This window comes from Manis pentadactyla, chromosome 13, assembly GCF_030020395.1.
Source record: "Manis pentadactyla isolate mManPen7 chromosome 13, mManPen7.hap1, whole genome shotgun sequence".
NCBI lineage: Eukaryota > Metazoa > Chordata > Mammalia > Pholidota > Manidae > Manis > Manis pentadactyla.
Window position 1 is genome coordinate 101595660 of NC_080031.1, and position 18238 is coordinate 101613897.

Sequence of the window (18238 nt, forward strand, 5' to 3'; positions counted from 1 at the left end):
TCCTTTTTTAAATATGCTTGGATTGCTATATACTTTCCTCTTAAGACTGCTTTTGCTGTGTCCCACAGAAGTTGGGGCTTAGTGTTGTTGTTGTCATTTGTTTCCATATATTGCTGGATCTCCATTTTGATTTGGTCATTGATCCATTGATTATTTAGGAGCGTGTTGTTAAGCCTCCATGTGTTCGTGAGCCTCTTTGCTTTCTTTGTACAGTTTATTTCTAGTTTTATGCCTTTGTGGTCTGAAAAGTTGGTTGGTAGGATTTCAATCTTTTGGAATTTTCTGAGGCTCTTTTTGTGGCCTAGTATGTGGTCTATTCTGGAGAATGTTCCATGTGCACTTGAGAAGAATGTATATCCCGCTGCTTTTGGATGTAGAGTTCTATAGATGTCTATTAGGTCCATCTGCTCTACTGTGTTGTTCAGTGCTTCCGTGTCCTTACTTATTTTCTGCCCAGTGGATCTATCCTTTGGGGTGAGTGGTGTGTTGAAGTCTCCTAGAATGAATGCATTGCAGTCTATATCCCCCTTTAGTTCTGTTAGTATTTGTTTCACATATGCTGGTGCTCCTGTGTTGGGTGCATATATATTTAGAATGGTTATATCCTCTTGTTTGACTGAGCCCTTTATCATTATGTAGTGTCCTTCTTTATCTCTTGTTACTTTCTTTGTTTTGAAGTCTATTTTGTCTGATATTAGTACTGCAACCCCTGCTTTCTTCTCACTGTTGTTTGCTTGAAATATGTTTTTCCATCCCTTGACTTTTAGTCTGTACATGTCTTTGGGTTTGAGGTGAGTTTCTTGTAAGCAGCATATAGATGGGTCTTGCTTTTTTATCCATTCTGTTACTCTGTGTCTTTTGATTGGTGCATTCAACCCATTAACATTTAGGGTGACTATTGAAAGATATGTACTTATTGCCATTGCAGGCTTTAAATTCGTGGTTACCAAAGGTTCAAGGTTAGCCTCTTTAGTATCTTACTGCCTAACTTAGCTCACTTATTGAGCTGTTATATACACTGTCTGGAGATTCTTTTCTTCTCTCCCTTCTTGTTCCTCCTCCTCGATTCTTCATATGTTGGGTGTTTTGTGCTGTGCTCTTTCTAGGAGTGCTCCCATCTAGAGCAGTCCCTGTAAGATGTTCTGTAGAGGTGGTTTGTGGAAAGCAAATTCCCTCAGCTTTTGTTTGTCTGGGAATTGTTTAATCCCACCGTCATATTTGAATGATAGTCGTGCTGGATACAGTATCCTTGGTTCAAGGCCCTTCTGTTTCATTGTATTAAATATATCATGCCATTCTCTTCTGGCCTGTAGGGTTTCTGTTGAGAAATCTGACGTTAGCCTGATGGGTTTCCCTTTATAGGTGACCTTTTTCTCTCTAGCTGCCTTTAACACTCTTTCCTTGTCCTTGATCTTTGCCATTTTAATTATTATGTGTCTTGGTGTTGCCCTTCTTGGATCCTTTCTGTTGGGGGTTCTGTGTATTTCCGTGGTCTGTTTGATTACTTCCTCCCCCAGTGTGGGGAAGTTTTCAGCAATTATTTCTTCTAAGATACTTTCCATCTCTTTGCCTCTCTCTTCTTCTTCTGGGACCCCTATAATACGGATATTGCTCCTTTTAGATTGGTCACACAGTTCTCTTAATATTGTTTCATTCCTGGAGATCCTTTTGTCTCTCTCTATGTCAGCTTCTATGCGTTCCTGTTCTCTGATTTCAATTCCATCAATGGCCTCTTGCATTCTATCCATTCTGCTTATAAACCCTTCCAGAGTTTGTTTCATTTCTGCGATCTCCTTTCTGGCATCTGTGATCTCTTTCCGGACTTCATCCCATTTTTCTTGCGTGTTTCTCTGCATCTCTTTCAGCATGTTTATGATTCTTATTTTGAATTCTTTGTCAGGAAGACTGGTTAGGTCTGTCTCCTTCTCTGGTGTTGTCTCTGTGATCTTTGTCTGCCTGTAGCTTTGCCTTTTCATGGTGATAGGAATAGTCTGCAGAACTGGGACGAGTGACGGCTGGAAGGACTTCCTTTCTTGTTGGTTTGTGGCCCTCCTCTCCTGGGAGAACAGCGGCCTCTAGTGGCTTGTGCTGCGCAGCTGCGCGCAGACAGGGTTTCTGCTTCCTGCCCGGCTGCTATGGAGTTAATCTCCGCTGTTGCTGTGGGCGTGGCCTGGCTCGGGCAGCTACTCCAAAATGGTGGAGTCGCGTTGGAGCAGGAGCTGCTGGGAAGCTATTTATCTCCGTAAGGGGCCTCCCTGCTCCCTGCAGCCCAGGGGTTAGGGTGCCCAGAGATCCCGGATTCCCTACCTCTGGATTAAGTGGCCCGCCCTGCCCCTTTAAGACTTCCAAAAAGCACCCGCCAAAACAAAACAACGACCACAAAAAAAAACAAGAAAAAAAAATTTTTTTAATTTAAAAAAAAAAAAAATTTTTAATTAAAAAAAAAAGGTGGTCGTTCGTTTTTCTTTATTCTCCGGTGCCAGCCTCAGGCCTCTGCTCACCGGTCTTTCTGCCCTGTTTCCCTAATATTGGGGTCCCTGTCCCTTTAAGACTTCCAAAAAGCGCTCGCCAAAACAAAGCAGCAAAAAAGCAAAAAAAAAAAAAAAATGGTCGCGCGCTTTTCTTATGTCCTCTGTCGCCCAGCCTCCAGTGCCTGCTCACTGTTCTTGCTGCCCTGTTTTCCCAGTATCGAGGGCCCTGCACTCTGGCCCGGATGGCTGGGGCTGAGTGTTCGGCAGCCCTGGGCTCCGTCTCCCTCCCGCTCTGCCTGCTCTTCTCCCGCCGGGAGCTGGGGGGAGGGGCGCTCGGCTCCCGCGGGGCCGGGGCTTGTATCTTACCCCCTTCGCGAGGCGCTGGGTTCTCTCAGGTGTGGGTGTGGTCTGGATATTGTCCTGTGTCCTCTGGTCTTTATTCTAGGAAGGGTTGTCTTTGTTATATTTTCATAGATATATGTTGTTTTGGGAGGAGATTTCCGCTGCTCTACTCACGCCGCCATCTTCCGCCCCCCATCATTATGTTTTTGACAGCTGTCCACAATAGTGCTTTTAATTTTAGTTCCTCGTTCTCATTGCTGTATAGTATTCCACTATATGAATATTTCAGAATTTATTTCCATTCTACTGTAGATGGGTATTGGGATTGGTGCAAGGTTTGATTGCTTGAATAATACTGTAATAAACATCCTTGTACATGTCTTTTAGCAAACATGTATATGCCTTTATGTTGGGTATATACCTAGGGATGGAATTGCTGTTCATTTGGTAAGTATATAGTCACATTTAGGAGATACTTCCAAATAGTTTTTCAAAGTGGTTGTCCAAATGTACACAGCTATCAGTGGTGCTAGATGTAGCAGTTCCTCCAGATTCTTGTCAACACCTGGCATTGTCTGTTTTTCATTTTATCCCATTGGAAAGCACTTTTAAATCCATTATTTTCTAGCTCTTTTTATATTCAATTCTTCATCACTAAAAACTATATCTGTAACTTTTTCATAAAATTTAACAATTTCCTGCTATTGTTTAGTACATAGCACCTTACAATTTCTCTCATCCATCCTCCACATATAGCTATTTCACTATTTTCTGGTACTTCTCTGGACAAACTGAAACCTCAATTTTTTTTCCACAAACAGTTCCTTTAGGTAATCTTGTATTAAAGAAAAGAATATAATTCTTATTTTTCCTGATACCTGTTTCTCTCACACTTTCAAACCTCTCTCAAATGAGTTTGCATATAGTCAAGGTTGGTGACTCTTTTTATTCTATAACCATAGCTAAAAATTCCTTCTTTTGTCTACAAATCTGTTTTAGAACCTGAAAATCAATATTAAAAAATGTACTTTTAATGACCAAATAAATTATGAATGCTCTGCTACCAAAGATCAGCAGGAACGTACTGTAGCAGAACTAAGGTTTACTGACTTGTATGAGGCAGACTGCACGTCATGGGGAACCATGGGTCGTCTTAGTAACAAGGTCTTACAAAGGAGTTATATAGAATTTGGGGTTTTGTTAGCTGATTTGGGGTTGGGTTAAATGAAGTAGGGGTTAGCTCTGGATTGGATACTTTCAAAGAATAAAGATCATTTTATGGTTATCTTAATGAATTTTATTTAGGAGGTGGGAAAAAAATGAGGTTAAAGCTGTAACTTTTTTTAAAAAAGCGCATTCACTTGTAAGAGCCAGGAAAAAGGATTCTTTGGTCTTTTCTTTTTGTACAATGTTCTTGTTTTTGTTTTGCATATTACATATGTAATTCAATCTCTTATTAGTCCAACACTCCAGAACTCTTCAAGTCTAGGACTGTTTCCTCTCTACTATTATTTCCTTAATAATTATATTCCTAACTTTGGCTATTTCTTTCTGAGACTTGTGCTTGTTAGATATTGAACATTCTCAATTGTTTCTCTGTGCTTCTTGTATTTCTCTTTTATGTTACATCTTTGGTTTTTTTCCTCTACATCCTCACTTAAAGTGAATACCTCAGTTTATTTTGAGTATTTCAATTTCTCCCTAGCAAGAGAAGTGTTGATACCTGCTGCCACAGGAAACAGAGAGATCCTGGCAGCTTTGCAGCAGAGGTGTGACATGCTGAAAACAGGGGAAAAGCTTCATGATATTGAACTTGGCAGTCTACACCAAAAGAGATCATAGCCAAATTTCTGAAAGCTAAAGAGAAAGAAAAAAATCTTGAAAGAAATGAGAAAGAAATGACATATTGCCCATAGAGCAATAAATAACTTAACTGACAGCTTTCTCTTCAGAAACTCTGGAAGCTAGAAAGAAGTGACACAATAATTTTCAAGTGCTGAAAGAAAAGAACTGTTAACCTGGAGTCCTATGTTTCAGTGAAAATATCCTTCAGGAAGAGAAGCTTTTGCCAGTAGACCATATCTAAAAGAATGGCCAATGAACATTCTCCAAACAGAAAGGAATCAATTTAAAAAGAAAAAGAATATTGGAACATCAGGAAAGAAGAAAAAACACAGCAAACAAAAATGTGGATAAATGAAATAGAGTTTCCTTGAGTTTTATAAATTTTTGGTGGTTGAAATCCAAAATTATAACACTGTTCCAAGTGTATGAAGAGAAAATATTTAAGACAATTATATTATAAATGGAGGAGGGTAAAGGAGTATAAAGGTAGCTAAGTTTTTCACCCTTTTTTTTGAACTGGTAAAATAACACCATAAACTGTGATGTTATGCACAGATCAACCACTATAATAGTTTTACAAAGTGATACACCAAAAACCACGTTGATAAGGTAAATTCTAAAATATGTTCTAATAGCCCACAAGAAGGCAGGGGGAAGAAAACAAAGAAACAAAAACAGTAAGAACAAATAGAAAATTGAAAATAAAATGGCAGACTTTAGCTCTGACATATCAGTAATTGGATTAAATGTAAATGGTTGGAATACACCAACTGAAGCAAAGAAATTGACAGAATGGGTTTAAAAAGCATGACGAACTATGTGCTGTCTACCAGAAACTTCACTTTAAATATAACAATATAGGCAGATTTGATCTAAAAAGATGGAAAATATATTATGCAAATATTAATAAAAATAAAGCAGGAGTGGGCATACTAATGTCAGATAAAGTAGACATCAGAGAAAAGAAATTTACCAGAAATAGAGGGGGACACTATATAATGGTAAAGGAAGACATATTCATCCTAAACATGTATACCCCAAACAACAGATCTGTAAAATACGTGAAGCAAAAAGTGACAGAATTAAAGGAGAAATAGACCCACAATTAAAGTTGAATACTTCAACACCCTCTCTCAACAACTGTCAGAACAACTAGACAGGAAATCAGCAAGGATACAGAGGAACTCAACACTATCAACCAACAGGATCTAATCCATATTTATAAACACCTAGCCAAGGACACCAGAATACACACTCTTTTCAAATGCTCATAGAATATAGACAAGATAGACCACATAAATAAGGCCATAACACAACTGTCAAACCATTTAGAAGTATCAAAATCATACAACAGGGGTTCTCCGACTGCAATGGAACCAAACTAAAAATCAATAACAGGATCTCTTCAAACACTTGGAAACTATGCAACATGCTTCTAAGTAATCCATGGATCAAAGACCAACTCTCAAAGGATATAAAAAATAAATCTAACTGAATTGGAAATGAAGAGAGAGCAAGTCAAAATTTATGAGACACAACTGAAGCAGAGGGGAAATTTTATAAAAGCAGGTGTTAGAAAAGGAAAAATCTCAAATCATCATGGACATGAACACCTCAAGAATATAGAAAAAGAAGAGCAAAATACACCCAATGCAAGAAGAAAATGCAGGAGGAAAGAATAAAAATAATAGAAGAAATCAAGGAAATTAAAAACAAAAATAATACGAAAAATCAATGAAATAAAAGGCTAGTTCTTTTTAAAAAATCAATAAAATTGACAAACATCTAGCAAGATTGGCAAAAATCTTCTTCCCTACCTATTTGAGATTTCAAATATGTTAGCACCAAATCTTTTATATTTTCAAACTTCTCTGCACCATATCTCCCGTCAGTTGAGAGGTTTCTTTAAGTGATAGCTTATGTATTTACCCAGAATTATTGTTTTATCTTGCATAGAGCTACATTAAGGAAGATTTGTAAGAGGTTCAATTCATCCCTTGAAAATTATTCTTTACCTTTCATTTTTAATAAACTTGAAGAATTTTTTTAGTTATAATGGAATGAAAAAACAAGTATGTGTAGCATGAAAATAGGTATCAACTTGATCAGTTATGCAATAATTATAAGCTAAGTAAATAAAATTAAATTTAGATACTTAACAATGTTTCATAAGTTAAAGTATCATTGCAACTCACTGGTAGTAATCCAGCTAAATTCATCTGAACACAAACTGTCACTTAACATAAGGCTACATTGGCAAAAAGAGCATGGAGCATGGTGCGTTTTTACATTGTTTACCTTTCCATGTTGTGTCCAGAGGAGACCAAAGTTTTGCTACCTAATTATTAAAATTAAGCTGGACAGTATGATTAAGACGATTCCCAGTGAATGATGGAAACATTCTGTATCTCAAATGAGGTATGGGTTATATAGAGATAGATCCATTTGTTTAAATGGTGCGGTTAAGACTGGCACATGTCAAATTGTGTAAACATTAACTTAAGAAAAGAACTATACAAAAGCAAACACTGGATGGGAGACAGAGAGTGGAGGGAAAGGTATAGATGGAACAAGACGAAATGTGAAACTGGATGATGTGTACATGGACATTATGTGGCTTAATTTGCATATGTTGAAATTTTCCATTATAAAAAGTTTTTAATGAATTATTCTTTGTGAGACATGTTTATAAAGCAGTCAGTTCAACTCTAACAAATCACATCAAAGCAAAAGAGAATAAAACAGAAAAGGATTCTCCCGAAGGAATCTAATGTAATACACTTTTCGTACAAGGGCAATTTCTTCACATACCCAACTGATAGCTTTTGGGGGATACATTAAGATACTATCTTCTTCCTCTCTCTCACAACAACCTATGTTCCCAAAAATATTTCAGTGATCTAAACTGAGTTTTACACATATTATACTGCTAAAAGATTTTGCTTTGAAATGACAGATAACTCAGTAAGTTGTGTTTGAAGAGTCTAGTGGCATTGCAGGCAAAGAAAACGAATAAAGGACTATGTAGATGCCAGGAATGCCATTTAAGCTGGAATCTGAATGTCCACTGAAAAAAAGGAAGCATTTAGGATTGAGCTGGAAATAGGTTTGTTTCAGAAAAGAAACTAAACCCTTGCGACATGTTCATGATTGTTGGCTTTACTTCATTTGATTTTGTTATTCGTACCCTCAAGGAAGTCTATTCTCAGTAACATCCATCAAGTGAACCGTGGAGGCTGGTCACAGTGATCTTATTTTTATTCTTCTGGGTAGATAGAGGTGCTGTTCAACTAAAAAGTTATACATCTGTTCAGAGTCTAGATTTTGCTTAGGCTTATTTATTTTACTGAGAGGAATTTTGAAAAATAGTCTCATTTTCAATCGTTCATCATTTTATCTCTTACCTGAAGGGAATTTTGCTTGAATGCAATTGATTTCACCTCTCAGCCAATATGAAATCAATCTGAAATTAATTATGTTTGGTGTATTTTGTGTTCTTACATGTGCGCTGGCCCTTTTACATATTTTTAGGATATTAAGAGATATACTTTCCTATTTATCTGAGCAGAAACTGATGAGATAGGAATGGATATAGCTATGATGACCCATTATTGAATTCCACAGTATCCACTCAAGTGTAATTCATCTTTCACACTACCTTATTTGGTCTATATTTAGAGGATTTAGTGTCATCCTTGGTGTGAGAGGATGGTAGAGGTGATTCTTAAATGATTGTTTAATGCCTTGCATTATATTCTTACAAGTTGGATCTTGATCAATTAATATAGGAGGGAAATTTGATTAAAAAGTTACAATAAAAAGAACAAGCCTAATAAAATTATGACCAGTTCTACCCATACAAAAATGAAGTGGAATTCTAAAATGCTTACTTAGGACAGATGGTTGATTGATCTTAATTCCTTTTAAAATAATTTCATTTGATTAGATACTTGTATCATAAGTATTTCTTGGCCTCAATTTTCCTCCTAATATAGCCTATTTACTGTGCAGGTGTAACCAAGAAACAAAGTAAGCCTTTTGTTTATGCCATATAATTTAGATAAATGATTGTTTATTTTACCATTGGTGTTGCTAACTTTCATGTTTCTTATAGTTTGTTGGGACAATTAAATAGTATACTTCTGGGATTCACAAATTACATTGCTCATCAGAGAAAAATTTCATGGCTAAAGAATAAAAGTTGATTATAGGAAGTTTACATTATCTGACGGAGTGATTTGTTCTAAGTGTTAGTATGCATAATAATCACTTAGGAGAAAGATCGAAGTGCAGATTTTCATAGCACCACAGAGAATTTGATTCAAGATCTGGAGAGGAGCCCAGGAAAAAAATTCCAAGACTCCCAGGTGATCATTTATGTATGTGGCTCACACACTAGAGTTGGAGAAACATTGACTCAACCTAAAAGTCTTTATAAAGCTCAGATTTTGGAAATGGTATTGATCAAGCATGCACCCCCTTGAAGTTATGAATCTGAACACATGGTGGCAGTGCAGGCTAAGAGAGTGAATGAACGCTCTGCAGATTGGGTGGACTCCATTTCACTGAGAGACCCAATAAAAAAATATAGAACACATTTACAGCTAAAGCTAAGAGAGAAGTGTTCAGGAAGACAGTCATTGCCAGATAAGTTATAAGAAGAAATTCAAAATTCTATACCAAAGACATTTCAGAGGGTGGACTGTCTGTGGACGTGGACGTGGTGACTGGGAGTGGAAAAGGATTTTTTTCCGTCTGGAATCAAGACATAACAATAGAGATGGCGCAAACAAAAATACATCACAAGAAAAGGCAAGTGGCGATCTTCATTATATTGGTGCTTTTGTGGGAGGCAGGTTCAGAATTGATTCAGTATTCTGTACTGGAGGAGACAGTAAGTGGCACGTTTGTGGCCAACCTGACAAAGGACCTGGGACTCAGGATGGGAGAGCTGGTTGCGCGGAGAGCCCGTATTGTTTTCCAGGGCAATAGACAGCATTTGCAGTTTGACCCACACACCTACGATTTGCTTCTAAATGAGAAACTGGACCGGGAGGAGCTGTGCGGTGCCACTGAGCCCTGTGTACTACCTTTCCGAGTGTTACTGGAAAATCCCTTGCAGTTTTTTCAGGCTGCCTTGCTAGTCAGAGATATAAATGATCACGCCCCGGAGTTCCAGGCCAGAGAAATGCTATTGAAAATATCGGAAATTACTACACCAGGAAAGATATTTCCTTTGAAAATGGCACAGGATTTAGACGCTGGTAGCAACAGCCTTCAGAGCTACATCATCAGCTCAAATCCACATTTCCACGTTGTCACTCGCAGTCGCAGCGATGGCAGGAAGTTCCCAGAGCTGGTGCTGGACAAAGCCTTGGACCGGGAGGAGCAGCCGGAGCTCAGGCTCACCCTCACAGCGCTGGACGGCGGGGCTCCGCCCAGGTCCGGGACCACACAGATTCAGATTCTCGTTTTAGACATCAACGACAACGCCCCTGAGTTTGCTCAGGAGCTCTATGAAGCGCAAGTCCCGGAAAACAATGCCCTGGGCTCTCTGGTTATCACCGTCTCAGCTAGAGATTTAGATGCAGGATCCTTTGGGGAGGTGTCTTATGCCCTGTTTCAAGATGACGACGCCAACCAACCCTTTGAAATGAATGCAATTACAGGAGAAATTCGACTGAGAAGGATGTTGGATTTTGAGGAATTTCAATCTTACCACGTGGATGTTGAGGCTACAGATGGTGGGGGACTATCAGGAAAATGCTCTTTAGTTCTCAAGGTTCTGGACGTGAATGACAACGCTCCTGAACTGACCATGTCCTCACTCAACAGCCCCATCCCTGAAAACCTGCCAGAGATCATGGTGGCAGTTTTCAGTGTATCAGATGCTGATTCCGGACATAACCAACAAGTTATTTGTTCTATAGATGAAAATCTCCCCTTTCTTCTAAGACCATCAGTCGAGAATTTCTACACCCTGGTAACAGAAGGACCCCTGGACAGAGAGAGCCAAGCCGAGTACAACATCACCATCACCGTCACCGACCTGGGGACACCCAGGCTGAAGAGCGAGCACAGCATCAGCGTGCAGGTGGCCGACGTCAACGACAACGCCCCGGCCTTCAGCCAAAGCGCTTACACCCTGTGGGTCCGCGAGAACAACAGCCCCGCCCTGCACATCGGCAGCGTGAGCGCCACCGACGCGGACTCGGGCGCCAACGCGCGGGTCACCTACTCGCTGCTGCCGCCCGGCGACGCGCGCCTGCCGCTGGCCTCGCTGGTGTCCATCAACGCGGACACCGGGCAGCTGTTCGCGCTGAGGCCCCTGGATTTCGAGGCGCTGCGCGCCTTCGAGTTCGGCGTGGGCGCGGCCGACGGCGGCTCGCCGGCGCTGAGCAGCCGGGCGCTGGTGCGCGTGCAGGTGCTGGACGCCAACGACAACGCGCCCGTCGTGCTGTACCCGCCGCAGAACGGCTCTGCGCCCTGCACCGAGCTGGTGCCGCGCGCGGCCGACGCGGGCTACCTGGTGAGCAAGGTGGTGGCGGTGGACGGCGACTCGGGCCAGAACGCCTGGCTGTCGTACCAGCTGCTCAGGGCCACGGAGCCCGGGCTGTTCGGCGTGTGGGCGCCCAGCGGCGAGGTGCGCACGGCCCGGCTGCTGAGCGAGCGCGACGCGCCCAGGCACAGGCTGGCGGTGCTGGTGCGCGACCACGGCGAGCCGCCGCTGTCGGCCACCGTCACGCTGCACGTGCTGCTGGTGGACGGCTTCTCGCAGCCCCACCTGCCGCGGGCCGAGGCGGCGGCCGAGCAGGCGCGGGCCGAGCCGCTCACCGTGTCCTTGGTGGTGGCCCTGGCGGCGGTGTCGTCGCTCTTCCTGCTGTCGGTGCTGGGCGTCGTGGCGGCGCGGCTGTGCGCGAGGGCCCGGGCGGCGTCTGCGGGTGGCTGCTCGGGGCCCGGGGGCGGCCTTGCGGGCCACGTGGTGGACGTGAGCGGCGGCGGGACGCTGTGCCAGGCCTACCGCTATGAGGTGTGCCTGTCGGGAGGCTCGGGGACCGGCGAGTTCAAGTTCCTCAAACCAATTCTCCCCAGCTTCCCTCCTCAGGACACTGGGAGAGAAATGGAGGAAAACCTCAGTGTTCGGAATAGTTTCCCATTCAGTTAAGTATTGGATTATTCTATTAAGCTCTACTTCATATGTTTGGAAATCTCTTTTAATTTGAAGTTGCATGTTATTGATGCATGTTATTTATGATGTTTCTTGATTATTTTATTATCGTTCCTTAGAATGACATTTTCAAAATCATATACTGGGAATATGTATTTTCTCCATGTTGCACTCAGTAGTTTTTTATTACTCTCAATAAATATTTGGCAATATGAATACAATTTTAAATTTTATTTGCATAATTAAAAGTTTTTTAAATTCAATCTATCCTTTTTACAAAAATTATATTCCAAAGCACTTAAGTAAGTTAGTTGTATTTCTAACTATTAGTGGCAATTGTCTTCACTATTGCTATGTAGGGAAAATTTTTTAAATCTGGGTTGGTATTATTTAATTACCAATGTAAGTCTCATTTTGGGGTAACTCCTACAGTGTGAAAAATGAAACACTAAAGATGGATAAATGCTAAGATAGCTATTCATATTTATGTCTATTTCAGTGTGCCATAATCATCAATACATATTTTCTATGAATATACATACAAAAAGGTCGATACATTAAGTTACAGTTTGTGAACTTCGTGTAAGAATATGATGGTTTTTAAAAAAATAATACCATGCCAATTATAAATACTTAAACAGTTGTCGAATGTTATTAACATTCCAATAATGAATTTAAATAATAATTTTCAAGGCTAATATTCTCTCTACATTATGGTACTTTTGCCAATAATGGAAATTCAATATCACTCGTTTATTTTCCTTCTAAACAGAAAACAACCCCCACTCACCTTAAACCATACTACAGAATATGAAGTGCTTGAGAGTACATTTTATTTCCTTTTCTTTGTATAACAATTTGAAAGATATTGCTTAGTGAAGTCCAAATTATATTTTTCAAACCCCTCGTTGTTTTTCAAGTTCTATATGTGTGCTACCTGCCAAGATCTAAGTCTGTTATTAGTGGCAGGTTATTAGGTAAATATCAGATTGTCCATTCTAGTGCTGTGTAAGCATCATTTATCTTTATTAACCATAAAGTCATTTGCTTTTACAGTTTAACCCATATTTGATCTTATTTGTGTTGGTCACATTTGTAGCAGTTTATGAAAAATGTCTCTTCAATTTCCCATCAAAGTCAGGCAATTTATACTAAAGTGATGAGTGAATATTTTATTTTTATCTTTAATTAAAATAGAACTGGTCTTAACTATATTATATTTGGCTGTGGTTTGTGCCCAAATAAGTAAACTGCCATGGTTGGTTACCAATTGGTTCACTGAGTGTAGGGAACACTTCCTGTTTTGTATTCTCAGATGGTTTACCCTCTCCTCCTTGAAATAGCATTATTTCTGGGGGAAACAGCTTCTCCTGCCATTCTCACTCCAATCACATGGCTGTAGCTGGTGCAGTGGTGTTTCTCAATACACCCATCTTTACAGTCCCAGAGCATCTACACTGAGATGGGCCCCTATCCAAAGCTGATGGGTCAGAACCCTTCCCTTGTAAGTATATCTTTGACTCCATTGACTGTGTTGCTTTATGTTTGTAAAAAGGCAATGAAGGCAATGCCTGAATTCTGAGCTTATACTGATTTCTAATACAACAAATGGCAATTTCCTCTCATCTTTATGGGCACCCCACTGTGAATTTATTAAGAAAAAAAATTCCCAAAGTCTGTGTTGCCCAGAGGCTGACAGGAAATCACATCTTAGCTTTTTTTCAGGAGTTACAGGCACACTGCAATTTGGAAGTAGAAAGTGGATTTAAAAATTCATAACTTCTAATACAATAGGACAAATTAGTGATTTTCTGGCAATCGAATGTAAGCTTTTGGGAGCAAGAATGTTTGTGTTTAATTTACTATTTTATCTTCAGAAGCTACAAAAAAATGCCTGCACAGAGAATACTGGTTAAGTGAATTTGTCTTCAGCAGTTTTGTGGACTGAACTTGCATCTTTTTAAAGAAGACGAATACAGATATAGATATACAGGCATTAATTTTTCTCTCACAGTTATTGTTAGCTACCTGGACAGCACTGCACGATAGGTGGTGATGGTTATAACACTTTTTGACTCCGAAGACTTTCAATGTGTTTTCAGCTCTACGCTTTGAAATGAAAAATACCTGAAGTTGTAAAGTAGGACGCTTGGTGGCGCTGTAGGCTAAGAGAGCGAAAAAGCTATCTGCGGACTCCTTAAAAGCCGAGCTGTTTCTGGCAGCTGGAAAGGAAACATATTACAATACTGGGGATAGAAGGTTTCAGAGAGGCAGCTATTCCCACGTCAGTCAATGTTCAGACTACCTAACTCAAGATTATCGAACCAAGATAGCCGAATCAGCTGCAAAGTACTTATTTTGTGATTAAATTCTGTATGTTTTGGACGCAGAGGAACGATGGAGACGCTGCTTCCCAAAGCGCCACAGAAAAGGCAAGTGACCGCCATTATTATCCTATTACTATTGTGGGAGGCGGGCGGTGCAACCATTAAGTATTCTATTCTAGAAGAGAGGGAGAGCGGCTCTTTCGTTGCCAACCTAGCAAGAGATCTGAGGTTGGGCTTAGGGGAGTTAGCCGCGCGGGGAGCTCGGATTCTTTCCAAAGGAAATAAACAGCATTTGCAGCTCGAGCAGAAGAGTGGAAATTTGCTTCTAAAAGAAAAACTGGACCGGGAAGAGTTGTGTGGTGATATAGATCCATGTATACTAAATTTCCAGGTGTTACTGAAAAACCCGGTGCAGTTTATTCAAGGTGAACTGCAGCTGCAAGATGTAAATGACCATGCACCAGAATTCTTGGAAAATGAAATCCTCCTGAAAATCTCTGAAAGCAGCCATCCAGGGACTGCATTTCCTTTGGAAATAGCTCAAGATTTAGACGTGGGCAGCAACACAGTTCAGAACTACACAATTAGTACCAACGCCCATTTCCACCTCTCCACTCGCAATCACAGCGACGGCAGGAAATACCCTGAACTGGTTCTCGACAAAGCGTTGGACCGTGAGGAGCAGTCCGAGCACAGATTAACTCTCACAGCGTGGGATGGTGGGTCACCGCCTAGGACTGGGACTTCCCAGGTCCTCGTTATAGTCCTGGACATAAATGACAACGCTCCTGAATTTGCTCAGCTGCTCCATGAGGTGCATGTCCCAGAGAATAGCGCCATTGGCTCCCTTGTCATCACCGTATCCGCTATAGATTTAGATTCTGGGACCCACAGCGAGCTCTCTTACTCATTTTTCCAATCCTCAAATCAAATCGTTCAGGCCTTTGAAATAAACGCAGTCACAGGAGAAATTCGATTAAAAAAATTGTTGGATTTTGAGGAAATTCGATCTTACCGAATGGAGATTGAAGCCTCAGACGGCGGAGGTCTTTCAGGAAAATGCACGGTAGCCATACAAGTGATGGATGTGAACGACAACGCCCCCGAACTGACCATGTCATTGCTCATCACTGAGATCTCAGAAAACTCCCCTGACACTGTGGTGGCTATTTTTGGAATTTCAGATCCAGATTCTGGGGACAATGGCAAATTGACCTGTTCCATCGAAGACCATCTCCCTTTCCTTCTGAAACTTACTGTAGAAAATTACTACACTCTGGTAACGGAGGGACCCCTGGACAGAGAGAGCCAAGCCGAGTACAACATCACCATCACCGTCACCGACCTGGGGACACCCAGGCTGAAGAGCGAGCACAGCATCAGCGTGCAGGTGGCCGACGTCAACGACAACGCCCCGGCCTTCAGCCAAAGCGCCTACACCCTGTGGGTCCGCGAGAACAACAGCCCCGCCCTGCACATCGGCAGCGTGAGCGCCACCGACGCGGACTCGGGCGCCAACGCGCGGGTCACCTACTCGCTGCTGCCGCCCGGCGACGCGCGCCTGCCGCTGGCCTCGCTGGTGTCCATCAACGCGGACACCGGGCAGCTGTTCGCGCTGAGGCCCCTGGATTTCGAGGCGCTGCGCGCCTTCGAGTTCGGCGTGGGCGCGGCCGACGGCGGCTCGCCGGCGCTGAGCAGCCGGGCGCTGGTGCGCGTGCAGGTGCTGGACGCCAACGACAACGCGCCCGTCGTGCTGTACCCGCCGCAGAACGGCTCTGCGCCCTGCACCGAGCTGGTGCCGCGCGCGGCCGACGCGGGCTACCTGGTGAACAAGGTGGTGGCGGTGGACGGCGACTCGGGCCAGAACGCCTGGCTGTCGTACCAGCTGCTCAGGGCCACGGAGCCCGGGCTGTTCGGCGTGTGGGCGCCCAGCGGCGAGGTGCGCACGGCCCGGCTGCTGAGCGAGCGCGACGCGCCCAGGCACAGGCTGGCGGTGCTGGTGCGCGACCACGGCGAGCCGCCGCTGTCGGCCACCGTCACGCTGCACGTGCTGCTGGTGGACGGCTTCTCGCAGCCCCACCTGCCGCGGGCCGAGGCGGCGGCCGAGCAGGCGCGGGCCGAGCCGCTCACCGTGTCCTTGGTGGTGGCCCTGGCGGCGGTGTCGTCGCTCTTCCTGCTGTCGGTGCTGGGCGTCGTGGCGGCGCGGCTGTGCGCGAGGGCCCGGGCGGCGTCTGCGGGTGGCTGCTCGGGGCCCGGGGGCGGCCTTGCGGGCCACGTGGTGGACGTGAGCGGCGGCGGGACGCTGTGCCAGGCCTACCGCTATGAGGTGTGCCTGTCGGGAGGCTCGGGGACCGGCGAGTTCAAGTTCCTCAAACCAATTCTCCCCAGCTTCCCTCCTCAGGACACTGGGAGAGAAATGGAGGAAAACCTCAGTGTTCGGAATAGTTTCCCATTCAGTTAAGTATTGGATTATTCTATTAAGCTCTACTTCATATGTTTGGAAATCTCTTTTAATTTGAAGTTGCATGTTATTGATGCATGTTATTTATGATGTTTCTTGATTATTTTATTATCGTTCCTTAGAATGACATTTTCAAAATCATATACTGGGAATATGTATTTTCTCCATGTTGCACTCAGTAGTTTTTTATTACTCTCAATAAATATTTGGCAATATGAATACAATTTTAAATTTTATTTGCATAATTAAAAGTTTTTTAAATTCAATCTATCCTTTTTACAAAAATTATATTCCAAAGCACTTAAGTAAGTTAGTTGTATTTCTAACTATTAGTGGCAATTGTCTTCACTATTGCTATGTAGGGAAAATTTTTTAAATCTGGGTTGGTATTATTTAATTACCAATGTAAGTCTCATTTTGGGGTAACTCCTACAGTGTGAAAAATGAAACACTAAAGATGGATAAATGCTAAGATAGCTATTCATATTTATGTCTATTTCAGTGTGCCATAATCATCAATACATATTTTCTATGAATATACATACAAAAAGGTCGATACATTAAGTTACAGTTTGTGAACTTCGTGTAAGAATATGATGGTTTTTAAAAAAATAATACCATGCCAATTATAAATACTTAAACAGTTGTCGAATGTTATTAACATTCCAATAATGAATTTAAATAATAATTTTCAAGGCTAATATTCTCTCTACATTATGGTACTTTTGCCAATAATGGAAATTCAATATCACTCGTTTATTTTCCTTCTAAACAGAAAACAACCCCCACTCACCTTAAACCATACTACAGAATATGAAGTGCTTGAGAGTACATTTTATTTCCTTTTCTTTGTATAACAATTTGAAAGATATTGCTTAGTGAAGTCCAAATTATATTTTTCAAACCCCTCGTTGTTTTTCAAGTTCTATATGTGTGCTACCTGCCAAGATCTAAGTCTGTTATTAGTGGCAGGTTATTAGGTAAATATCAGATTGTCCATTCTAGTGCTGTGTAAGCATCATTTATCTTTATTAACCATAAAGTCATTTGCTTTTACAGTTTAACCCATATTTGATCTTATTTGTGTTGGTCACATTTGTAGCAGTTTATGAAAAATGTCTCTTCAATTTCCCATCAAAGTCAGGCAATTTATACTAAAGTGATGAGTGAATATTTTATTTTTATCTTTAATTAAAATAGAACTGGTCTTAACTATATTATATTTGGCTGTGGTTTGTGCCCAAATAAGTAAACTGCCATGGTTGGTTACCAATTGGTTCACTGAGTGTAGGGAACACTTCCTGTTTTGTATTCTCAGATGGTTTACCCTCTCCTCCTTGAAATAGCATTATTTCTGGGGGAAACAGCTTCTCCTGCCATTCTCACTCCAATCACATGGCTGTAGCTGGTGCAGTGGTGTTTCTCAATACACCCATCTTTACAGTCCCAGAGCATCTACACTGAGATGGGCCCCTATCCAAAGCTGATGGGTCAGAACCCTTCCCTTGTAAGTATATCTTTGACTCCATTGACTGTGTTGCTTTATGTTTGTAAAAAGGCAATGAAGGCAATGCCTGAATTCTGAGCTTATACTGATTTCTAATACAACAAATGGCAATTTCCT

At 41.9% G+C, this 18238-nt stretch overlaps 3 protein-coding genes across 3 annotated transcripts in view; all 3 read left to right on the top strand.

The window, feature by feature from the left end:
- The window catches only part of LOC118917732 (protocadherin beta-5-like), an 82756-nt gene that overhangs the window by 8694 nt on the left and 55824 nt on the right, over positions 1–18238 (top strand). The window lies entirely within an intron of this gene.
- On the top strand, positions 4186–13038 carry LOC118917763 (protocadherin beta-6). The gene has a single exon (XM_036895920.2). It carries the CDS (start codon positions 9439–9441, stop codon positions 11821–11823), a length of 2385 nt encoding a protein of 794 aa, XP_036751815.2. The 5' UTR covers positions 4186–9438; the 3' UTR covers positions 11824–13038.
- Positions 14070–17829, top strand: LOC130680428 (protocadherin beta-17-like). The gene has a single exon (XM_057490976.1). It carries the CDS (start codon positions 14224–14226, stop codon positions 16612–16614), a length of 2391 nt encoding a protein of 796 aa, XP_057346959.1. The 5' UTR covers positions 14070–14223; the 3' UTR covers positions 16615–17829.

Bases quoted from the DNA above. Each gene is read 5' to 3' on its own strand.
- LOC118917763 (XM_036895920.2), top strand. From the start codon at position 9,439: ATGGCGCAAACAAAAATACATCACAAGAAAAGGCAAGTGGCGATCTTC.
- LOC130680428 (XM_057490976.1), top strand. From the start codon at position 14,224: ATGGAGACGCTGCTTCCCAAAGCGCCACAGAAAAGGCAAGTGACCGCC.